The 21,855-nt window shown below is 38.0% G+C and overlaps 1 protein-coding gene across 1 annotated transcript in view; it reads right to left on the reverse strand.

The window, feature by feature from the left end:
- Nucleotides 1-7,918: 7,918 nt before the first annotated feature.
- Nucleotides 7,919-21,855, reverse strand: part of LOC128622153 (potassium/sodium hyperpolarization-activated cyclic nucleotide-gated channel 1) — a 51,833-nt gene continuing 37,896 nt past the window's right edge. The window contains exon 6 of the mRNA XM_053648417.1: nt 7,919-10,442. Coding sequence (XP_053504392.1) covers nt 9,532-10,442 — 911 coding nt within the window. The 3' untranslated portion in view covers nt 7,919-9,531. The remainder of the gene's footprint in view (nt 10,443-21,855) is intronic.

Below are 21,855 nucleotides of genomic sequence, written 5' to 3' on the forward strand. Positions count from 1 at the left end.
ATCTGAATCATTCACGATTCACTTCTAGTAAATTCTGTCCACTATGAGGAGACACTAATAAAACAGAAATGGATTGATAAGACTTGAAATGGTTGTTACAAACAGAGCAAAATAGAGTGTCTTAAATCTGCGCAAGAATTAGCAAAAACAACAGATCGACTGGCTCTTTTCACCTGAGGGACAGTCTGTCATTTTGAGTGTTATGTTCATATTTCACCCAGTGACCTGTCTACTCCATACTGTCTCTGTCATGACCCACTAGCAATGACACTTGCATGTGAGCAGTATTAGCATCATAGCTCCTGTGTGAAACTAAAGAAGCAAACACCAAGCAAACGTTGACATATTTTATATTATATTATATAATAAAATACATTATGATATTAAAGTATTTATAATCCATTCCTGCTCTGTCAGTAAGACATCAGAATAACATCACAGTGCCAGGAATGTAACACCGCTACAAAGCTGTGTCGAGTGTTCGCCAGCGTTCCCATCTGTCTCATTGTGAAGAGCAAAGGATCTGTCTTAACACATTAATAATTAATGACTGATCTGTATCGAGGGGTTAATGAATGGAGATCCTTGCCATCCCTACGCGGCCATTTTTCATATTCTGCTGATGATTCTTCCTTTTATGTGTGTGTGTGTGTGTGTGTGTGTGTGTGTGTGTGTGTGTGTGTGTGCACTTTGTCTTAATTTCTTTCTGGGAACAGAATGTCCACACAGTGCAGGGAACGCACAGAAATGCTGACACTGTGATGGCAAACTAAGTCTAGCAGACTAAATATTTCCGTGTTAATTAATGAATAACACAGAAATGCAGTATATTAGTTTATGTATGTTTGTGTCTCCTTTCTTCATTTATTGTGCTAGTTACTGTAAGCTTGTTTCAGGCCTGAAATATAACAAAAGCACCAAACGGATATACAGTAACTCCATAAGAAGCTAGCATCAGAGAAGTTAGCATCCAAGCAGTGCTAATCACAAGGAGCTGAGAAACAAAAGAAGAAAAAAAAATATATAACAGGGGAAAAAGTTATAATTTGGGAAGCCTTAGCAAATCTTTTGCAGCTTAAGTTTTGCTAAGGCTTCTCAAATAATTAGTTTAGCTAATATGGAGAGTGCAAGCTAATTTTAGCTAACATTAGCTAACGTCTACCACATGAACAGTCATGTATACATGTTTACAGCTAGCTAATTATCTGGCTAATATTTAGGAAACAATACTGCACATTCCAGATGATAGCTAACATGTTAAGTTTATTAGCTAGCTATAAAATAATCAGAGGAGAAAAAAAGAGAAGAAAATACAAACAGACACAATGGTAAATGACAATATTTCTTTTATTTTTCTTCCTCCCTCTAGAGTTTAAAGGTTTATTATTTACAAACGAACAGAAAAAAAACAGAAAAAAAGAATTTGTCTGCATAAAGTTGTAAGAAAGTATACGTTTTCATTATTCGTCATCTTTCCAGATCAAATAACCCAGTTTCTTTTTTTTTTCTCCTGTTAATTATATATTCTTTTTTTTTTAACGCACACAATGAGCACAATGAAACGATGAGCTGGCTTCATAGCGTTTTTTCCCCCCTCGCCTCGTTTGTCATCATGCAGGAAATGAAATGATAATCTCACATGTATCCGGGAGACTTTGGGTTTTATGCCCTTGTTTATTTGCAGCACGGTCTCTCTTTTGTTCTTTTTAGTTTTCATCTTCACTCACACACACACACACACACACACACACACACACACACACACACACAAAGACAAAGACGAAAGGATGGAAAAAACCCGATAGGAATCTACGTGCTGGTTTCTCGAACGCCTCCGTACTGAACGACTGGTGTTTAATTGTTTTTAGTGTAGTTACGCACGCGTGTGTATTGATAACGCGAGCCGAACATGTTAAACGCAGGAAGCATTTCTCTTCTAAAGGCAAAGTGCTGTATCGAAAAATAGCTGCAGTTGACCGTTACTAACTCTATGCTAGTTTAGAGGTGTGCATCAGGACTGGGATCTCACGGAAACTCACGAAAAAAATTCAGATTTTATTTACTTACAAGCTTGCACGACAAAGAAAGGCCATGTTTATTAACATGAACATACTTGATTAATGTTTAGTAAATGCTATATCAGACAGACAGACAGACGCCTGTTTGTTTACTACGTACATGTTTGAAACAGATCAAGGATTTCAGCAACAGGTAACATTTGAACTGAAATGTTTTCTATCTAAATTCTATCTAAATTCAATCTAAATTAGGATAATTATGACGCTGTAAAGTGACAAATGCAAATGATCCACTCGAATTATTCCTCGGCCCAATTCTGCAGCGCATGCGGTCCGACGTTTCTTCAGTTCTCCACTGTTTGACGTGAAAAAAAAAATGGAAGAAAAACGTATAACGGCAACTTATAAGGGTTTAATTTTATCTTGTCGCATAGGTACATTTAATGTGCATGGAGACGTTACGAAGAAAAATAGAGAGATCGCCGGTGCCTCTCGTGAGTGTACCTAGCCAGTACAGTTCATTTTCTTTTCGCTAATCTAATCTGAAAACGAAGCTTGCGCTAATAAGCAGAGAACGTAAGATATACAGTTAATTTTCACACCGGATAGTATTTCATTCATTTCTGTTTAACTAGTCAGTCCCTCCTGGATTTGGCGATTTTGCGATCACATAAATGAATGCGAAACCAATGAAACTCTGCAACATTTGCAATTTTTCAAAATTAAAGAAGATTTTCCGCAGATTTGGGCCAAGACTTGTCATGTGACGTCATCACAACGCACGGCGCATTTGGCCAAGGCCCTCTTTGATTCACGTGCTTCGAACATGAGTACAGCTTCGTAAAAGCTCTCATTTACCAAGAAACATCACTGCGAAAGAGCGCGCAAAACAATTTCGTGGAATCGCCATTTCGAGTAGTTTTCCACAAAAAAAGCACAAAAGACTCGGCAAGTTGCATCACAAATTTAGAAAAACGGCGCAGCAAAATCAAGCGTTTAAATTAAAAAAAATCTGCGAAATCCTGATTAGTTAGCTTAAATATACATTATAGCTACTACTGGAGAGGCCACGCCCATACGCAACAGAAGTAGCAGTCAGTACATGCCCATAAGAGACAAACTACAAGCGATGATACCGATATTGTGAACGTCACATCGGGTCACGTGATTTAAAATGACTAGTTTGCTTATTTTTTTGGAAACGAATATCGCAGACAGTTAGGAATATGAACAATAATAAGAACTGCAAAGTCCCTCGCACACCTCTACGCTACACTACACCCTCTAAACTATGGCATAGAGAGACGTGACATCTCACGTTATCATTATAATGTCCCAAATCAAACTAAACACAACGTTTCATACCGAAACGTTCAGCTATCGGAAAGTGCAATTCGAAGAATATTTCGCTTTGGCCGGTTTTGCTCCACGCATTCTAATGAATCCAAACCAAACTAGCGCTACTAGCTAGAATTCATTTTCACAAGTGCTCTGGAACTTTATACATTCGTTTATTCGCATCCCAGACCTACACGACATGTGTTAGTTAACAATTTTTTGGACTGTAAGATCTTTTTATTTTGGTGTGTCATTATTAGCAGTTGTATTTTACACAGAAAATCAACTTTCTTGTTTTTAGAGTTTAGTCACAACACGCATCAAAAATTTTATCAAAATCACAGCTGCCCAACACCAAATTGTCGCCAAATTAATGCCCGAATTCTCAGCATGGCTGCGTTTTTGCTAACTGATATGCTAGCATTTTTACTGAACAATTCACTGTAAAAATTGCAAGTTACTAAATCAATAATATTCCATACAGATGCATGTTGTATGCCTCTATTCCTGGATATTAATCTAGTTCTACTGTAATTATTAAACCGCTGTGGGAAGATACTCTACTTTTAGCTGAAATTAGCATTTTTCATAGCAGGAGTGAATCGAAAGAAACCGAGAAGCTAGACAGGAACTTCATTACAGGATTTTAACACGACGACTTTAACGAGGCGTGTCGTATTTGCCAGGAAAGTACGGTACAGATGAACAGACATGCACGGTCCTTTTGCTGCCTTCCAGAAGATCCGTCTCAGAAGATCCTACTTTTTTTTCTTTCATTTTTTCTTTTTTTACAAGTGTGAAGAACAGCATGATATGAGCACAAAAGTATTTGGAGAGAAATAAAACATGTGGCCTGGAGAAATTTTTCGTCACGTGAAGGCTTCTTCACACCGTATGATTTTCACCACTAACAATACATGGAAATTGTGAACAGACAAATTCCTCAGTTCTAAAATCAGACCTCGGACGGGATTGGTTTCTCTGAACTTCTTCGAACATCTCCTTCACGACGATAAAACTCTTGCATCTGTACAGCAGCCACGTTAACGCAGGAGGACGAGTTTCTGCGTCGCACGTGGTCACGTTTATTTATTTAGCGGCAACTAAATAAACATTAGATAATTACAGAACCGACAGTGATACAACCGCTCAATCGTGGGTTTCTATAATGCTAGAAATGACGGCATAGCCGCGTGTTTGTACGTAATATCTCGTCATTACGATATTTCCAACAGGACTCGAAGGCAACGTATGTTTTCTCCGCCTGTGTTTTAGAGATTTGACTTCATTTTGTACGTTCGGCCATCTCGAATGGATACACACTCGTCCGTGCGTGCACACATCAGGAATGATGCGACGGGTGATGTATGGCTATAGTTTAGGCACAAATACTTAAGAACGTGCTTTTTGGTGAAGATTCTTCTGATACGCTTCTGTTACATACATATACACACAGAAATAGTTTCCTGGCAGACCGAAAAAGAAAAAAAAACACTTCACAATACATTTAAAAGTCAACGATTTTAAATAGTATCTTCTGTAAGTATTTGTGATGGTGCATGCGGTAATGTGAAGATGCCTGGAGTTGGTACCCCGAGGTTCTGCGAGTCCTCTAAGTCTGAAGCGTGTTATAAATGAGGCTTGAAACTCGAGGCTTAGGTCTCTGACTCTTTACTGCTGTCTTATTTAACCCTCATATTCTGTTCACTGTTTAGATTGTATAGTAATGTAGCATCTATTTTTTTAAAGTCTCCAATAAATCTTATCTTTATCTCAGTGAAAATATGATGACAAAAAATTTCTGCAAAACATAATATGATGTTTCATGAGATTTAAGTTCCAGAGAAGAAGAGACTGTGGAAAATGTTTCTATTGCTTATGAGCTGCAATAATAATAAAACTCAAAGAGATATGACTGAAGCACTAGAAATCTCCAACTCTGATTAAAACAGTCTGAACGGAACTCATTGAATTCAGTGACTCAACAAAGGAGTGTATCTCTGTCATGACGAAATGATTCACACACTGGCCCCAGTGACAGAAGAGTAAATTTTAGTTATGATCAAATGATTCACTGATTCACACACTAACTGATTCACACCTCAACCCAAATGAGAGAGGACTGAATCTCTGTCATTACCAAATGATTCACTGATTCACACATCGACCTGACTGAGAGAGAATCGAATTTCTGTCATTACCAAATGATTAACTGATTCACACACTGGCCCCAGTGACAGAAGAGTAAATTTTAGTTATGATCAAATGATTCACTGATTCAAACACTGACTGATTCACACACTGGCCCAAATGAGAGAGGATCGAATCTCTGTTGTTACCAAATAATTCACTGATTCACACAGTGACCTGAATAAGAGAGAAGTGAATCTTAGTTATGATCGAAAGATTCACTGATTCGCACACTGACTGATTCACACACTGGCCCAGATGAGAGAAGAGTGAAGTTTGGAGATTCATACACTCACCCAAATGACAGAAGATCGAATCTCGGTCATGGTTAAAAGAGTCAGTGATTCACTCATTGACCTGAAAGAGAAGTGAATCTCAGGCATGACCAAAATATTTGCTGATTCACATTCTGAGTCGATTGAGAGAGGAGTGAATCTTAAGTTATCATCCCAAAGATTCACACACGCTCATTCAAATGCTGACCGATTCGCTGATTCACACACTGGCCCAAATGAGAGAAGAGTGACTCTCGGTTACGAATGAAAGATGGCACACGTCTCAGGTTTGCAATACACACCACTTACGGTACACGATCCGCAGATGTTTAATAAACACGAGACAGTTAAGTACATAAAGCAAACCCGCGTATGTAAAGGTACTTCACGCTTCCATTTTGATGGTTTAAAGTTGCAAAGCAGCACCTGAGCGAAAGGATTTGTTCGCTTTACTGACTCGTTCGGAAAGATCGAATCGTTCGTAAACAAAGCGTATCTAATTACAGAAACGTGCCGTGACATCACATCAACTAAAAAACGTTGATGGTAATTGAGTACCTAATGAGAGAAAGTCCTGACGTCAAGAACACCTGAGCTTTTTAGGAGGAATTTGCTATAATTTGGGGTATTAATTTACGCCATTTTACAACGATTGTTTATTTTTAAACAATCGTAACCCTTAAGTTTCATTTAATTGATAATTTAAAGAAAAAAACACATTTGTTTTGTAAATGCGTTGCGTGAACAGGATATAAGGGTTATAATTCAACATAATAGACCTGATTTACCTGAGCCCCAAGCCTCATGGATGATGCTTTCACACATACATACACACACACACACACACTCACACACACACGTGAGAAACCTTAATGCAACACAGCTTTAGTTTGCTTCTTAGATATGTCTGAACTGAAACAAATATATTCTTCTCATCTTTGCTACCATTTACAGACAGACTCTGACACAGAAAACAAATCCTCACTCAATAACAGCAATGAAAAACCTGTGTACAGTGCAAATCAGATTCATTCTGACATTTCATTCTGCGCATCGGCGATGCAGCCATGATGGATTTATTTGCTCACATACTCTCTCTTTCTCTCTCTCTTAAAAAACCACAAAAAAAGACTTGTGCAATGACCGTGCAAAAACCGCATTTTGGTTAGCGGTGCTCGTTATGAAGTGTACAGAAACGAATAACTGGCCGATCCTAAGCCCCAGCTATGCGTCGTTACTGCTGCTATCCGGGTTGAATTTATGAATAATGGATTAAACTGGCTACCTCAAGACATAAACGAATAAATCCATTAAAACAACAGGGCGTTTAAAAAGAAAAACAGAGGCTCCCACAAGCTCTTTGCTTTGAGTTTGACTACAGCTGTACAGTTACTGCATGGCTAATTTGGGGAAATCAGTAAGAACATTAGCTTTAAACCTGCATTATAGTTGCTTTTAATTTATGCAAAATGGCCGCCACGTTCTCCAGAAATTAACACTATGTCATGCAATACCAACATAAAGACTAAGGGGGCAGTATAGCACCATGTGACCCGGTGTCTACAACTGACTAAACTTGCATTGTGTCGCAAATTTGCATCCTCATGTACAATTCTATACACTTTTATATCACGGCGCTCCTTAATTCCTGCTTCTGAGCGGGTCAGAACCGGTCGATTAATTTATAATAACCTGTAATAACAACCTACACAGGGATTTGTACAGAATACGTGCCAGATTTAATCGCATGTGGAATTGTTGGAAGGAGTCTCCAGTTTCAGTGCTTTGTAATGGCGTAACGGCTTTCCGAGATCTTTCGGGACAGAGGACGTTTACGATTCTTTTTTTGGCGGTTTCTCTGAGACATGAGAAGCTGCATTTTTTGTTGCGACTTATTAACCTCGAGACAGAGAAATGACAGTTTATGAGAAGGAATGACAGTTTATTGTTATCCAATATCCATTATTCTTTAATGGATAAAAAAATGGAATTGCTGGGAAATAAGAGGAATAACACATTTATATAATCATATATATATATATATATATATATATATATATATATATATATATATATATGTATATTATATTCAGGGTGGTAACAGTAACGCGGCATTAAGACAGGGCTAGGGATTGGTCAGTTACATAAGAGACGCTGTACCGAAAGATGTGACGTGAATTGCTTACAAAGGAAAAAAAACTCCCAAAACATTTAAGCAGCTGCACAGCGATATACAGAGTGACGTCGATTGCTTAAGCATAATACTGACGTAAACGTAAAACAGAAATAGATGGAGTCAGTGCAGCGTTCAGCTTACAGTAATGATAATGTTCTTATCGTTCCATGTTTATCGATGTTCTATAAATACGGGGCCCATTTAGAAACGACATCCTGAAATAAGTGTGCTTTTAGACTGCAAAAAGCTTTTTGTTCCATCATTGATCTCTCCGCGCTCCTGTTCTCTGGAATCTAAAGATCAGTATAAAAGCTTGCGTCAGCTTTTACAGCGATATATAAATCCCGTATCGACTATGCGATCACGCCATTGTTTGCATTAAGGTTTGCATGTCTCTAATGATAATGATAACTCGTGATTGGTGTCACTTTTGTACATATGCATATGTATATATGTGTGTATGTGTGTGTGTGATATCCAGGCTTCAGACTGGTAAGACATTGCCATGTTCGAGAATGCACCACACGTTATTCTGCAAGGACTAGCTCTACAAAACTATTTACAACACACATATAGTTTTGTCTTTATATCACAGTCTATTGCATAATGGTGATAATCTTTAGTTTATAAATAATATAAATGTACACAGTCAGACATTTCATCGTGTCCGTCTCAGAAACCAGGGGTAGAAAATAAAAGAATCCACCTGCAGCCCTACTCCAAATTATTAAACAGGAGAAAAGGAGAAAATAAATAAAGAAATAATAAATAAAAAACAGCAACTTGTATTCCCTTTGATCCTGTAACACTGCCTCGGTCTTAACACTACACTTCAGTTACTGGACTGTTGTATTGCAGAGGAGAAACTCAAAGCGCCAGAGCCACTTTTACCCGCTCATTCCTCCCCGTAATCTCCGTCCTCCTGACAAATATCCGTATAGATGAATGTGCTTTGTTTTTTTTATTATTACTATTTTTTTTTGAGTGCCAGTATTGGTTTTGCGTGTAGGTTTTTCCACAGTGATGCCAAAAAAAGGCTGCTGAATGCTGCTGGACTTGAATTTGGACATTGCCTCGAGAAAAAAAAAAGAGAAAGAATAAATTCCAAAAAACAAAAACAAACAGCTTGCCAGCTATCGTTCCAGTTACAAAAAAGAAGACAAACAAACAAACAAGAAAAAAAAAGGAGAAAAAAAATTTAAATCCCCAACATGTCCATCATATATACATATCAGAAAGGAAGACTTGCATTTATACTAGTGTTTTCCCGCCTTTTTTTCATATAGGCAGTGCCAAATATTCTAGATTTACACGTATATATTTGTATAATATACATTCTTACGTTGAAGGGGAAAGGTTTCTAAAATAGAATATAATACAAGGGCAAGTCTGTACAGGATATCTACGTGGTTGGTTGGAGGAAGAAACAAAAATACTTGTCTCTTTTTTTCTCATCTCCATAAAAATGAAGCAAAATCATTAAAAAAAAATTATCAATCAATAAATAAACGAAGAAGAAGAACAAAAAGAAAAATCATAAATTCGACGCAAACCGCATCTTGTCTTGTTCAGTCTCAGGGCCGCTGTTTAAGACGGCCGACTCTCTCCTGGATCCCATAGGATCTCTGTGCTGGACCGTAGAGGGCGCTGCTCGCACTGGTGGTAGCGCACCTGATGACATTTGTCGGAAAAGCGCCACCCTCGGAGGGACCGTGGCGCGAATGGCGCCCTGCTGTGGGGCAGAGCCAGGGGCTTGTGGGGATGGGCTTGCTGCGGGCTGGATAGATGCCAAGGATTCTCCAGAGGATGGATGTTGCCTAATGGCTAATGAGGTTTCATGAGGCAGCGAGGGCTGAGAGGCCGAAAGATGGCGCACGTCCCTGCTAAGACTGCTATGAACCTCGTTTCTCTGCGGGGACGCCTGCTGGGGCTGTGACGACTGCTGCTGTTGCTGCTGCTGTGTCATTACAGCCGACAGCTGGGGCAAGAGGGACAGCTGTGAAGCCGTGGGTGACCCATACTGGAAGGTTCGCCCTGCCGTGAACGAGCAGGGAGACATGACGCCTCCGGGCGTTGGCTGCTGCTGTAGGGGCGTGGCAGGGTTGCCTGGCGACGAGAAGGCCACGCTCCCAGCTAGGCGAGCCGCAGGGATGATGGACGCCGAGGTGCTGTAAGACATGGGGGCCATAGGGGTCATGGGCGAGGATTGCGGTTGCTGCTGGAACTGGCTGTTGGCAAAAGGAGGCTGAGCCGGAGAGTTAATGATGGAGTTTCCGGACATGGGCGTCGAATTCGCACCTGTGACCGACTGCTTCCTCTCCACCATCATCACCATCTCCCGGTCCTGTCGGATAATCTGCTTCAGAAGCTCGTTCTCCTGTGTATTGAACACGCCAGCATTCAGGTCCTTCTGGAACTTCTGAAGCAGGAGGGAGTTCTTCTTCCCTGGAAAGAACAAAATGTTAGCTAGCTACGATGACCACCATGCAGCGTATGAAATATTACAGCATATGAGGTGGAAAACAGTGAAGATGTAATGGAGACACGGGGACAACATGAAGAGAAGGCTGATAACTAGCAAAAACACAGTGCTAAATAAAGTCTGACGTACCTACAAACACCCAGCGTAACTAAACCCTACAAATAACTTTGTTCTAATACGTTATCAAGATCGCATACACAACACACACCTTTAAGAGTATCTATTGACCTATCCATGAAAACATCGACATGGTGTAATGGCAAAATGTTGTTGTAGGTACACTGTATCTGGCCTTCCTTGCTTAATTAACCAACTAGACTGGCTTTATTTCGATAATTGGCTAAACCGTCCATACAGATCCAAGAGTAGCCGTTTTAAGTCCATTAAGACTGAGACCCTTTGAAGTCCGTGACATGCAGCCATTAACCAAAGATTAGATCTCGACTGCAATAAAGACAAACAGCACACCAACCATTTCGATCACGCCTTTATGTATGTAGTTCAATACCCCGACAAAATGTTGGAATGCTAAATGACTCCCATAATCATAGGAATGACTTAACTCTACCATGTAAAGCTAATCACTGACTCTGTCAGCGGTGGAATTACAGTCACACTCTCTCGGGACGCAGAACGTTCTTCAGTGTCGGTGTGAAGAAGAAACAAGGTACTCGAGAAATCAATTTTGGTGACAAGCATCAATCAGAAACTGCGTGTAAGGAGGTGTAAGGTGTAGAGAATACGATTGGTTATGTAGGGTTATTTGACAGTGTATGATTTGAGGTTGAAGGTCCACGGGTTCTGTATTATAGCACATAACGAGCGCTCTCTTCGTCTTGTAGATTTATTTCTCGGTGAATGCCCCCAGAAATCATCTCTCGGCCACCAATGGCTATTTTATCGTCGGGATTCCAACTTGGAAACTTTGCCTTTTTCATAAACATGAAAATAAAGTGCCAGTCAGCAGAAAGATATGTGGATCTTCTAATTTTGACCTGAAAGACAAACGTCCTTCCCGTCCAGAGATCAGGGGAAATTATTCACGCTTGGACCCACAGCCACAAATGGCTCTTGCATTGTCAAGATCGGGATTCAAACAAAATGTGGAAAACAGGTAGTCATTAAGAATTTTAATTAGATCTTTGGGGAACTTCATTTTTTTTTCCATTTTATTGCTGTGGAACTAAAACATTACACCAACGAACAAGCCTCAGTTTGTCATGGTGGACTATTTCTATCCATCATCAAGCCTTTCTTTCCAGCCAGAGAACAGGGGCAATTATTTATGCTTGGACACCTGGCCACGAATAGTTCTGCTGTTGTTTATTATATTATTGTAGCATTTTATATGAAAAAGTTGCAGTCAACAAGAAGCTATCTGGATCTTCTCACTTTGACAAGTGGTTGGTTTGCACAGACCTGAAAGAGGAACGTCCCTTCTTCCCACCCAGAGACCAAGGTCCATTATTTATGCTTTGACCCCTGGCCACAAACGGCTCTGGCACTGATAGATTTCTGACTGACCTAGTGTGTATTCCAGGAGTCTTATTCACTTCCAACACACTTAGTACCGTTTGTCTTTACTCTTCTACACCTTTATACTGTAATGACGTATAATCCCATTATCCCACGTCACCCAGGTTTCTACTTTGAGTCAAGGTTCCTTGTGTTCCTCGTGTCGTCCCAGTGAGTATTTCCTCACCACTTTCCTCTCTGACTTCTTCATTAGAGATCTAAACCTGCATCCGGATTTCTGTAAAGCGGCTCTGTGACAATATCTATTGATAAAAGTGCTTAGACTCCTTTCTAACAATGGCTCTGGTATTGTCAGGATTGACACAAAAATTCTCCTCAAGGTTTTACGACCTTATGAAAATATGAAGATATGAAAAGAGCTTTTGGGTGAAAGACCGGCCACAAATTCCATGCTGCCGTTGGAGTGTCATTGCTTCTCAAGTCGAGTTCGAGAAACTACAACATTCGCAAGAAATTTTCTGACTTTTGTGTACACTTGTGGAAAAATCAGATCCTCTTTCCTGCTTCTTGGTGCGTTGGATCAGTTTTTTATCCACCATCTTGACGGGTGATGTACTGTATAGAGAGACAAAACACTAGTCGGCCATGATACAGCCAATTATTGTGTCCTGGTAGCTATATCCCAGTGAATCCGGGTGATTCCTGACAGCCTCACAGTTTCACTGCCTTTATGCAAGTCTAAAAGCGGAAGTAGTGACTGGGATTTATTTCTTTAGATTTGACCTCTCGTCTTTTTCGGTTTGCCGAGCGGCTTGCAGCCAAGCAGAACTCTTCAATCAGTAGTACTGAAGGCGTAAAAGCCATTAACAATCAATCTCTCGGCTACGGCCTTGAACTTGGAGCTGGTGTCCTTTCTTGTAGCTTTCGCCATTCAGCTTGTCCGCCTGCAGGAATCCGATACGTCTCTCTCTCCTTCACCGTTACCATTGAAATATCTGCGGCTAAAGCTAATCTTCTACATGGACGTTCAGGCCCAGTTCTCTAGGCACAGATACAACCTGGTTTTGAGATAAATTACACTGTGGGTTGGGATTCATGAGAATAACAAAAACAACACTTATACTCTTGCGCAATCATGCCTGGGTTAATCCGGGTCCCGAAAAAAACGGACCGCACAAGCGTAGACAGTGAAAAATATTCTGCGCAAGGGCTAATTCATCAGCCGAGGAGCAAGAATGGGGAATGTGATTGGAAAACCAAATTGCCGTGTTCCAGCGTGTTATGTAATCAGACTCTGGAGAGAGATTTTTCTTACAGTTTCTCTGTTGAGAAGGTAATAAGGAAGTATCATGTGCTGATCAGAGGTCATTTAGAGGGTAAATTATAGTTCGAGATATATATATATATATATATATATATATATATATATATATATATATATATATATATAGTATTGTCCAAAAGTCTATGTGTATTCTTTACACACACAGAAGTGTTTGTGAAATTAATCTTTTCTGAGAAAATAAATGCTTGGAAACCTAATGCAGAAGAAATCTAAGAAATATCCGAGACAAACATTTGCACCATGGTAGGATTATATATATATATATATATATATATATATATATATATATATATATATATATATATATGTATATATATATATATATATATATATATATATATATACATACATATCCAACCAACCTCGTAGATATCTATTTTTTTCTGTACACCACAGCTCTGTTGAATTCTTGTATCAGATTTAATTTCCATTTTAACAGTGGCTCTGACAGTAGTGCAGCTGCTAATCCCGGGTTTATTATTATATTAATGTAGCATTTCTATAGCAACAGCTCATTTACTGTTGCTATAGAACAGTAAATCCACAATACTTGTATTGTGGATGCTCACTTAATTTCAGACTAACGATAAAAATGTGCTCTTATTGAAAAAAACTTCTAATCCTCAATATGGTGTAGTTTTCTGACGTAAGGAGATGTTTCTGTAACGTTTATGGAAGGAGTCTCCAGTGTCCGAGCCTTGTAACAGTCAAAGATAAAGCAGTAAGTATACGTTTCCCAGTAGCGTGATAACATGAGATGCTGATGATGGAGCGACTCTTTATAGCTGCTTTATAAGCGAGGTTAAATGTAACCGTAAACAGATAAAAATGACGTCATACTTTAATTAATAAAAACAAATGTAATCAGTGGGAAATTGTTGTGGTATAAGAGGAATAAAACATTTCAGGATGTGCTGTTAGTGGAAAATAAACGTTGGTGTGGTAACAATACCTTTGATTATTATATGAACCGTTGATTATTTTCCTATAACAGCATGCCTCGTCATCATATATTGATCATTTATTTATAATTCATGCCATTTATATATTTTACAATCATCATCATTATATATTCATATATTATATATGTATATTATGCAATATAATTTTTCATATTTTTTTATCGTTTACATAAATGTGTGTTGGTTCTATTTACTTTTAACTTGATATGAATTTAATCTTATCGGATCTGGATTAGATTATTTGTTAGCATTTCTCTGTCTGATATTCTGCTGTCAGTTTCTGTTTCTGTTTCTTCCTTATTCGTTAGTATATTACCCTGTTGTCAATATGCAGGACCTGTCTGAACATGAGACATTAGTCCCAGTAGGGCTTTCCTGCCTTATTTATAAATAAATAAATAAATAAATAAATGGAACATAGAGCTTATGAGAGCAGGAGCCGATGATAAATCTGGTACTGCTGTTTGAGAGCAAGCAAAGATGGCCGTCTCACTGCTGTACTGATGAACCACACTAAAGCGGAGCAGTTATGATGTCTAATATCCCTAGTGTTTTCCGCTTTGATCTAGCAGATGTAAAGCGTGACAACAGGAAGAGAAACGTATTTGCTCCAGGTTCTGACAGGTACGTTTCTGACAGGAATTAACGTGAGCCAGGTCTCGAGGATGACAGGGCGTCCCCGGGGACACCCCGAAGCACTTTTGGGAATCTAGATATGTCATTGCGTATCAAAACACACAAATGGTTGTCAATGTCGATTCTCCATGTTTGCCATCATGGCAGGATAAACACGATTAGCTGAACTTTGTTAGGTGGTGGTCGGGGTTGATATTTGTTTAGAGAGGGAAAGACTGGCAATTGGTTTCACCATGAGACGTCTTTTTGAAATGTATTTATTTACTCTGAATAGGCAACGAGCACGATGCGTAAATACTTCAGCATACAGAAACTACCTTCATGAGCTTACAAGTTTGCGTATGCTCTGCGATTCTGTATGTTTTAACGTTGCGGCGTAATTAGACATAACAAACGTTATTTTCAGTGCAATTGGACCGCAGAGCGAAAGTGTTTTGACTCTGAATCAACTCCACAGCCAAAAGACTGAGCTGTAGCGCTGCGAACAAACGAACCTGATGCAGTTTATATAATTATCGAACCATTCATTTAGTGCCTAATCTCTGCTCTTGAGTGATTTTTGCCATTTCTGTCCACGGTTGTTTGTCCTTGTATATCTAGCCAATCAATGAAAGGGATTCACGAGGACATTTTCAGCCTTGTTACAAGACATTTTTAATGAACGTACCATGCAGCATGTAACTCAAAACAACCAAACATCAAACCAAAGGTACAGTTATACATTAACTTTCACCCTAATATGCTGAAAAAGCATCCTTAGCCTCCTCATGGATCTAAATGGACATGGCTACCAGCATGATGGGAAACAGGACAATGAACAGCACTGGGAAAATCAGCAAATCAGACAAGTCTTCATTGTGCTATCTACAGCTGAAATTCTCTGATCTACACACTTCTCCAAAACACACGTCACTACTTACTACCACTAAGAGAAAATCCACAGACTTACGTACACGATGTAGGAAAATTATTTTGGAAAAAGTGAGCGTGAACTCTGTGAATGAGGAGTTAAACAGAAACATGTTATTGACGTGGAACATGATGCGACTCGGCCAGCATCAACAGCAATTTCCTGTAGCATGTAGCATTTTATCCGGTTTAGCGTCCGCTGGCATCTTCAATGACAGGCCTTGCTGTGTATAATATATATGAGTTCTGAATGTTTAGGAGACCACTCGATGTATTCATGCCTCATGCCATGAACACATTACAGGCCACACGCACTAACTAGAAACATGATTTCCTGGTGGGGGGGGGGGGGGGGGGTGCGTATGCGTATGTGTATGTATATGTGTGTGTTTTTGCTCTCTGAATCAAGTGTGTCAAATTAAGAGCTCAAAGTTAGGGACTGTTCTGAACAAAGAGCATATAATCAGTCAGAGTCACAGAACATTGCGTAGTGTGTGTGCGCGTGCCTAGCCTCTTCGATTGTACCTAACATCGCTACTTACTGACACAAAACCCAACTGAAATAATGAAATGACATCGATCTGGACATGTTTCGTGATGAATGATGGCGATCTCATAAAACAGTGTCTTTAACAGAGACGTGCACTTGGTCTCCTTACAGAAAACGTCACCGTATCCACGGATGAATTGATTTTTTTTGTCGTTACTATAGAAATGATAACAAATTAGAATGAGTGCATGTAATAGAAAATTAAATTTTAAAAAGAAAATTACTACCAGTGTTAATTACTTTGCTATTGCTTTTACTTGTGGTTTATTAATGCTAGAGTCCGTGGTTTATTCCTGTTCACAACTTTTTAATACTTGCAACTTCAATAAAGTCAAAGGTTTCAAGTTTAAAGGCTCCTATAAAGATAAATTGTTATTGGTAATGTTTAAAGTCCTGAAATTGTTAATTATTCTCAGTCATGTTACTTGACTGCGATGCTTCGCCCGTCTGCTCGTTGTTCTCTTTCTGCTACTCTCTCAGGGCTCATTGGCGATGATTAGTTGCATGCCTCTAGCTCTCGCTCGTTCCCACGACCCACTTGCCGAAAGTTTTCGTCTGTCAGCTTAAAACTAAACTTTGTGAGGCGTTTTATGGCGTCCCATTAAGCTTGAGCGCTTAGCAGGTGGTTTCTTCTCTACACCTCTACAAACCGAGATAATAATAATAATAATAATAATAATAATAATAATAATAATAATAATAAGTCAATGATGCTAATAATAATAATAATAATAATAATAATAATAATAAGTCAATGATGCGTTGTATAAAACTACAGTGAGTAAACGATTCCTGATTTGTTTTGGCATGTTCACGTGAAAGTGTAAGATGTTGCAATGGGAAGCAATGACAAAAACCATGATAAACAAGACGTAGCGTCGAGGATGGAGATGGAAACCATAGAGGAGTAGCATCATGCCGACTGTTGCTAGCAGAAGTTATTTCTTCACTAAAGCTTTGATAAGATTACATTCTATTTTTAGTCAAAATATCATTGTAAGCCTGCACTGACAGGGTATTTACATACTGTATATAGGCTGTGTTCCCTACTGAAATAAGTCAAAATGGTCGTCAAGTCAAAATGGTCGTTTTTTCTGCTTGCTGTTCAAGCTGTTTGAGATGAAGATCTAAAAACGAATATCAGGTGATCTTTTCGTTTATATTACGGATTTCTCAGATTACCAGCCTGGCCATGCACGCGCGTGTCTAGGGGACCATGACGAGCACTGGATTTGAATTGAATTACATTAGAAATGTTACTGATGTGTGGGTCTGAGTTTGTAACCAGTGAGTAGTTTAGTTAGGTCCCATCGATGTATGGACGACGAAGTGTCAAATCGAACACTTTCCAAATAACGTTAACGGTAAAGAAAATGAAAACGTGATTAAACACACCGTGAGTTTGTTTTTGTTTCGTTTAGTTTTTTTGCTCAGCACTCAGACACGTACAAACACTCTGGGCAGCAGATCGACAAGGAAAATATCAGCCATGTGGGTGTCAGACAACTAAAAATCACCTAAAAAAAATTCAGCATTTAACTGAGTTTTTGCGGTTGCCGTACTCGACTGCACAGCTGCTAATATTGTTACACCTTCAAGTACTGTTCTTACACGTGAAACAGTAGAAGCGCTCGTTTTGCAGTTTTATTTATCTTGTTTTATCGGTTCGGCACGATTAAAATCATTAAAGGTGAATCAAGAGCGTGGGAAAATCGATATCGTGCAAGCCGAGTGCTTCTGGGTTCCTGCTTGCCTTCCGTCCCTGATTTTTCTACAAATTTTTCTTAAAAATTCTGAATTTGCCACAAAAGTACTCCAAAATTAAAAAAAATAACAAACTGTTATTCATTTTTATCTTTAACTGAATGAACTTTTGATTCAGAAAAAAAAGAGCGCTTTTGACTTGACCGTCTCTATACTCTGCCTCTAAAAATGCACTGTTTATGAACCATGACCAAAAGTAAAGCGGGACTAACATAAACACTTGACTTCTTCAGAAACATGCATTTACCCCAAACGGGAAAAAAAAAACCCAAACAAAAACATACTGACGTCTTGAGTTGCGTAAACAATCTTGAGTTCTAAGTGTCTGTATTCTAGAGCTTTCCCATAATGCTTTTAGTTTGTAGAGCTATTCTATTCTATTTATTTACTTATTTGTTTGTTTGTTTGTTTAATTTTTTTGAGATGTGAGTTGTATCAAGGAATTTACCTGCTGCCTAATCTTCGGCCAGGACACTCTTGAAAACGAGATGAGCTCATCTCAAGAGGAACTCCTGGTTGAATAATTTTTAGATAAAGATACATACATTGTGATCAATCGTGAAACATGGCATTCTGGTCAATGCATGGTTAACTTTTGGCTTTTATATCAATTTTCTTTTGTGTAGGATGAAACAAGCATTTGCAGTCCAAAAAAAAAAAGAAAAAAAAGAAGGAAAACAAAAATAAATAAAAGCACAACGAGCACAGATCATGACCCGGTCTGCATTTTTTTTCCTTTGTATGAGACAAAACCCCTTTGTTTCTTTGGTTGTTTTTGGATTAGGCTTCTCCAAATCAAAGCAAGATGCAAAGCATCATGGTTGTGTTCGCGCTGGGCCGAGCTGTTGTGACCGACTAAAGGGGAAAGGAACGTATTTCACATGATACAGGAATTAAAATCGTGGATTTCCTTCAGCAACGACACATCATATCATCTCTGGGATTAGTTTTTTCTTCTTTTTTTTTTCCAGATTTGACTGGCCTGATCACATCAGTGCTTATCTGCTATTGATTGCTTTTGACTCAGACGTCACGATGATGCAAAAGCAAGCCAGTATGAACATGCCCGAGTTTCCAAACATACAGAAAGAAAGAAGAAAAAAAACAACAACAGAAAAACCAAAATCACAAGCAATAGTTGCCGTGCCTTGGGAAAGATTTGATTAAAAATACGTTCAGAAACAATAATAATAGGCTGAACCAACAGTTACTTAAACTCAAGCGGCCGTATTCAGAGTTGATTTAGACCTCAGACATACTTTAAGTCCAGATTTAAGTGCTGTTCAGTAGTTAGCATTATTTTTCAATTCAAATCAAAATAGCGAATTAAAAACATGATAAAATAACCTGTATTTCTCACACAACATTACAATTTCATGATCTAGAATAAGTATCTTGTGGCTTTATTAAGTCGTGTAACTGTCAGTGGAGAATATATTTTAAATAAGCCATTTTGTTAAACGAAACCAGATGTTGCAATGATTAATGTGATGATTAGAGCTAGGATTATTCACGCAGAAAATGTTCTGGCAATATCATCTCATTCATATATCCTCACATTAGTTTTTTTTTCTTTGTTTTTAAATAGTCTCTAGCTTTTTGTTTGCATTGTATCATATTACAGCTGACAGCAAAGAAAAAGAAAATACAACGCGAGTTCCTTCTTCAGTCTGCATTTTCTTTCCCTGTTTTTTTAAATGTATTTTTATTTATTTATTTATTTTTAATCCCCCAAGCGATTTGTGTTTAAAAGCAGTGGTCTAGGCGCTGCTGAAAAACCCTCGAACGCTTCTTCTCAAGAAAAACCTCAGAGGCTTATTGGCTAATTTTAATCATTTGAACATGGAGCTGGGAAAATCGACTCATGCTGCCTTCAAGTCCTATCGGAAATATGATAATTATGAGACAAGTGCATTTAAACGGCACCAAAATCCAAGCTGTGGGCGTGTCAATAAGGAAAAGTCATGGCAGACGCCAATAAAAGTGAGACACCAACTGTACATCAGACGGTAATGTTTAAGCGCTAATAATGCATGATCAGCGTCTTTCATTCATGTCTTCATTTCTTTCAGTACAACTAACTAAAATTCTTGTCATTGATGCTACAAAAAAAACCCAAAAAAAAACGAAAACCTCAATCCCAAACCAAAATTGAACACGTACCACGCCATAATCATTGCCTCTGAACTTCCGAAGGCAGCATTAATCACGCACTGAGCCGATCTGTGACATTTCCTCGCTATTTTGGACTGACTCTGAATACGGCCCATGAAGCGGTTTTTGCAGGCATTGATGTCATTATAACATATATGATAGTTGCATGCTATGTTAGTAATAGATTCACATTCGTCTCATATGCTTAGAGGGAAAACGGTATACTTCGTGTTGACTGGTCACAGTGAACCTGCTGATCATCAGTATTTGTCATAGCTGCTGCAAAATTAAAAAAGTATTTGTAATTATTACATGCAGCATGCAGTTTGTTAACATCTGAGGAAACTTTAGTAAAAACTACTCATAGATATACGCTCGAAATCTGAAATTTCATCTTTGAAATGATAGGTTTTATCTGAAGACATTTGGATATTCATATTTATTAGAAAGCCTAATGAAATACGCTGATAATTTACCACATTTTCTGGACCATAAAGTTGTAATTTTGTCATTAATGTAACTGTAATATTCCTGTATTTACGGTAGACATGCTACTCGAGGAGCTTAGGAAGTTTCTTTATGCTTTTATTACTAAATGTTAATACAAGTTTTTTTCCTATAAGAAGACCAAATTCATGTATTACATTTCACACCAGAGTGAATGATTATCCAGAAAATGTGATAAACTAGCAACAAAAAAGCAATGTTTAATCTTACATAGAGACATGTAGAGTTATTCATACCTACTGTTTAAAAAATAAATAAATTAAAAGATCAAAATGTTCATACTGACCTAAATCTTTACTATTTGAAACCATTAGGTGGATGGACAATATTAACACGTCCCTTTAACGTTCACAATATAATTGCTTGATTTATATTAAATGTTAAGATAAAATTACTTTTAGAAATGTGAAGTTTTCTATTATATATATATATAAAACCTCACATGACTGATTTGACTAAACATTCAACATTACTTTTAGTGCTATTGAAATTAAGCATTGTATTTTCAAAATATATTTCAATATTATAAAGCTAAGTGTTAAAGTTATATTTGTGCTTATTGTAATGTGGCATTGAAATTACTTTTAAAATAAGTTAAAAAGTAACTCTAACTTTACTTCTAACTCAAAGTTGTGACTTAACATGTAACATAAAATATATACAACAATATTATTATGTTTTTATTCTTGATTCTTAGCTAAATAAAGCACACTGTCATCTGTCTTTGTTGAAAGCAAATGAAACACAAATGAGGACATTTCACGTTTAATTTTTGGCAATAGAATTGATTTGGAATAGGTTTTTGGTATATACATCTTTAAAAAAACATGAATTAAAAATAAAAGTCAAAATAAAAAAACAAACTTAATTTCTTATTAAAATAAAGTACTTGCTTATATGTTAACTAAGCATATTCTTCATGTACTTTATTTTCTTCTGTATTCTTGGGTGTAAATGTCCAGCCATGTTAAGTATCATATGCTTTCATTTAAACGCAAAATGCAGAACATTTCTCACCTTAAAAATGTATTTTTAAAAGCATTTTCAACATATCGAAATAGCTTATTGAAATT

Source organism: Ictalurus furcatus, chromosome 18 (assembly GCF_023375685.1).
Source record: "Ictalurus furcatus strain D&B chromosome 18, Billie_1.0, whole genome shotgun sequence".
In the NCBI taxonomy this organism is placed as follows: domain Eukaryota; kingdom Metazoa; phylum Chordata; class Actinopteri; order Siluriformes; family Ictaluridae; genus Ictalurus; species Ictalurus furcatus.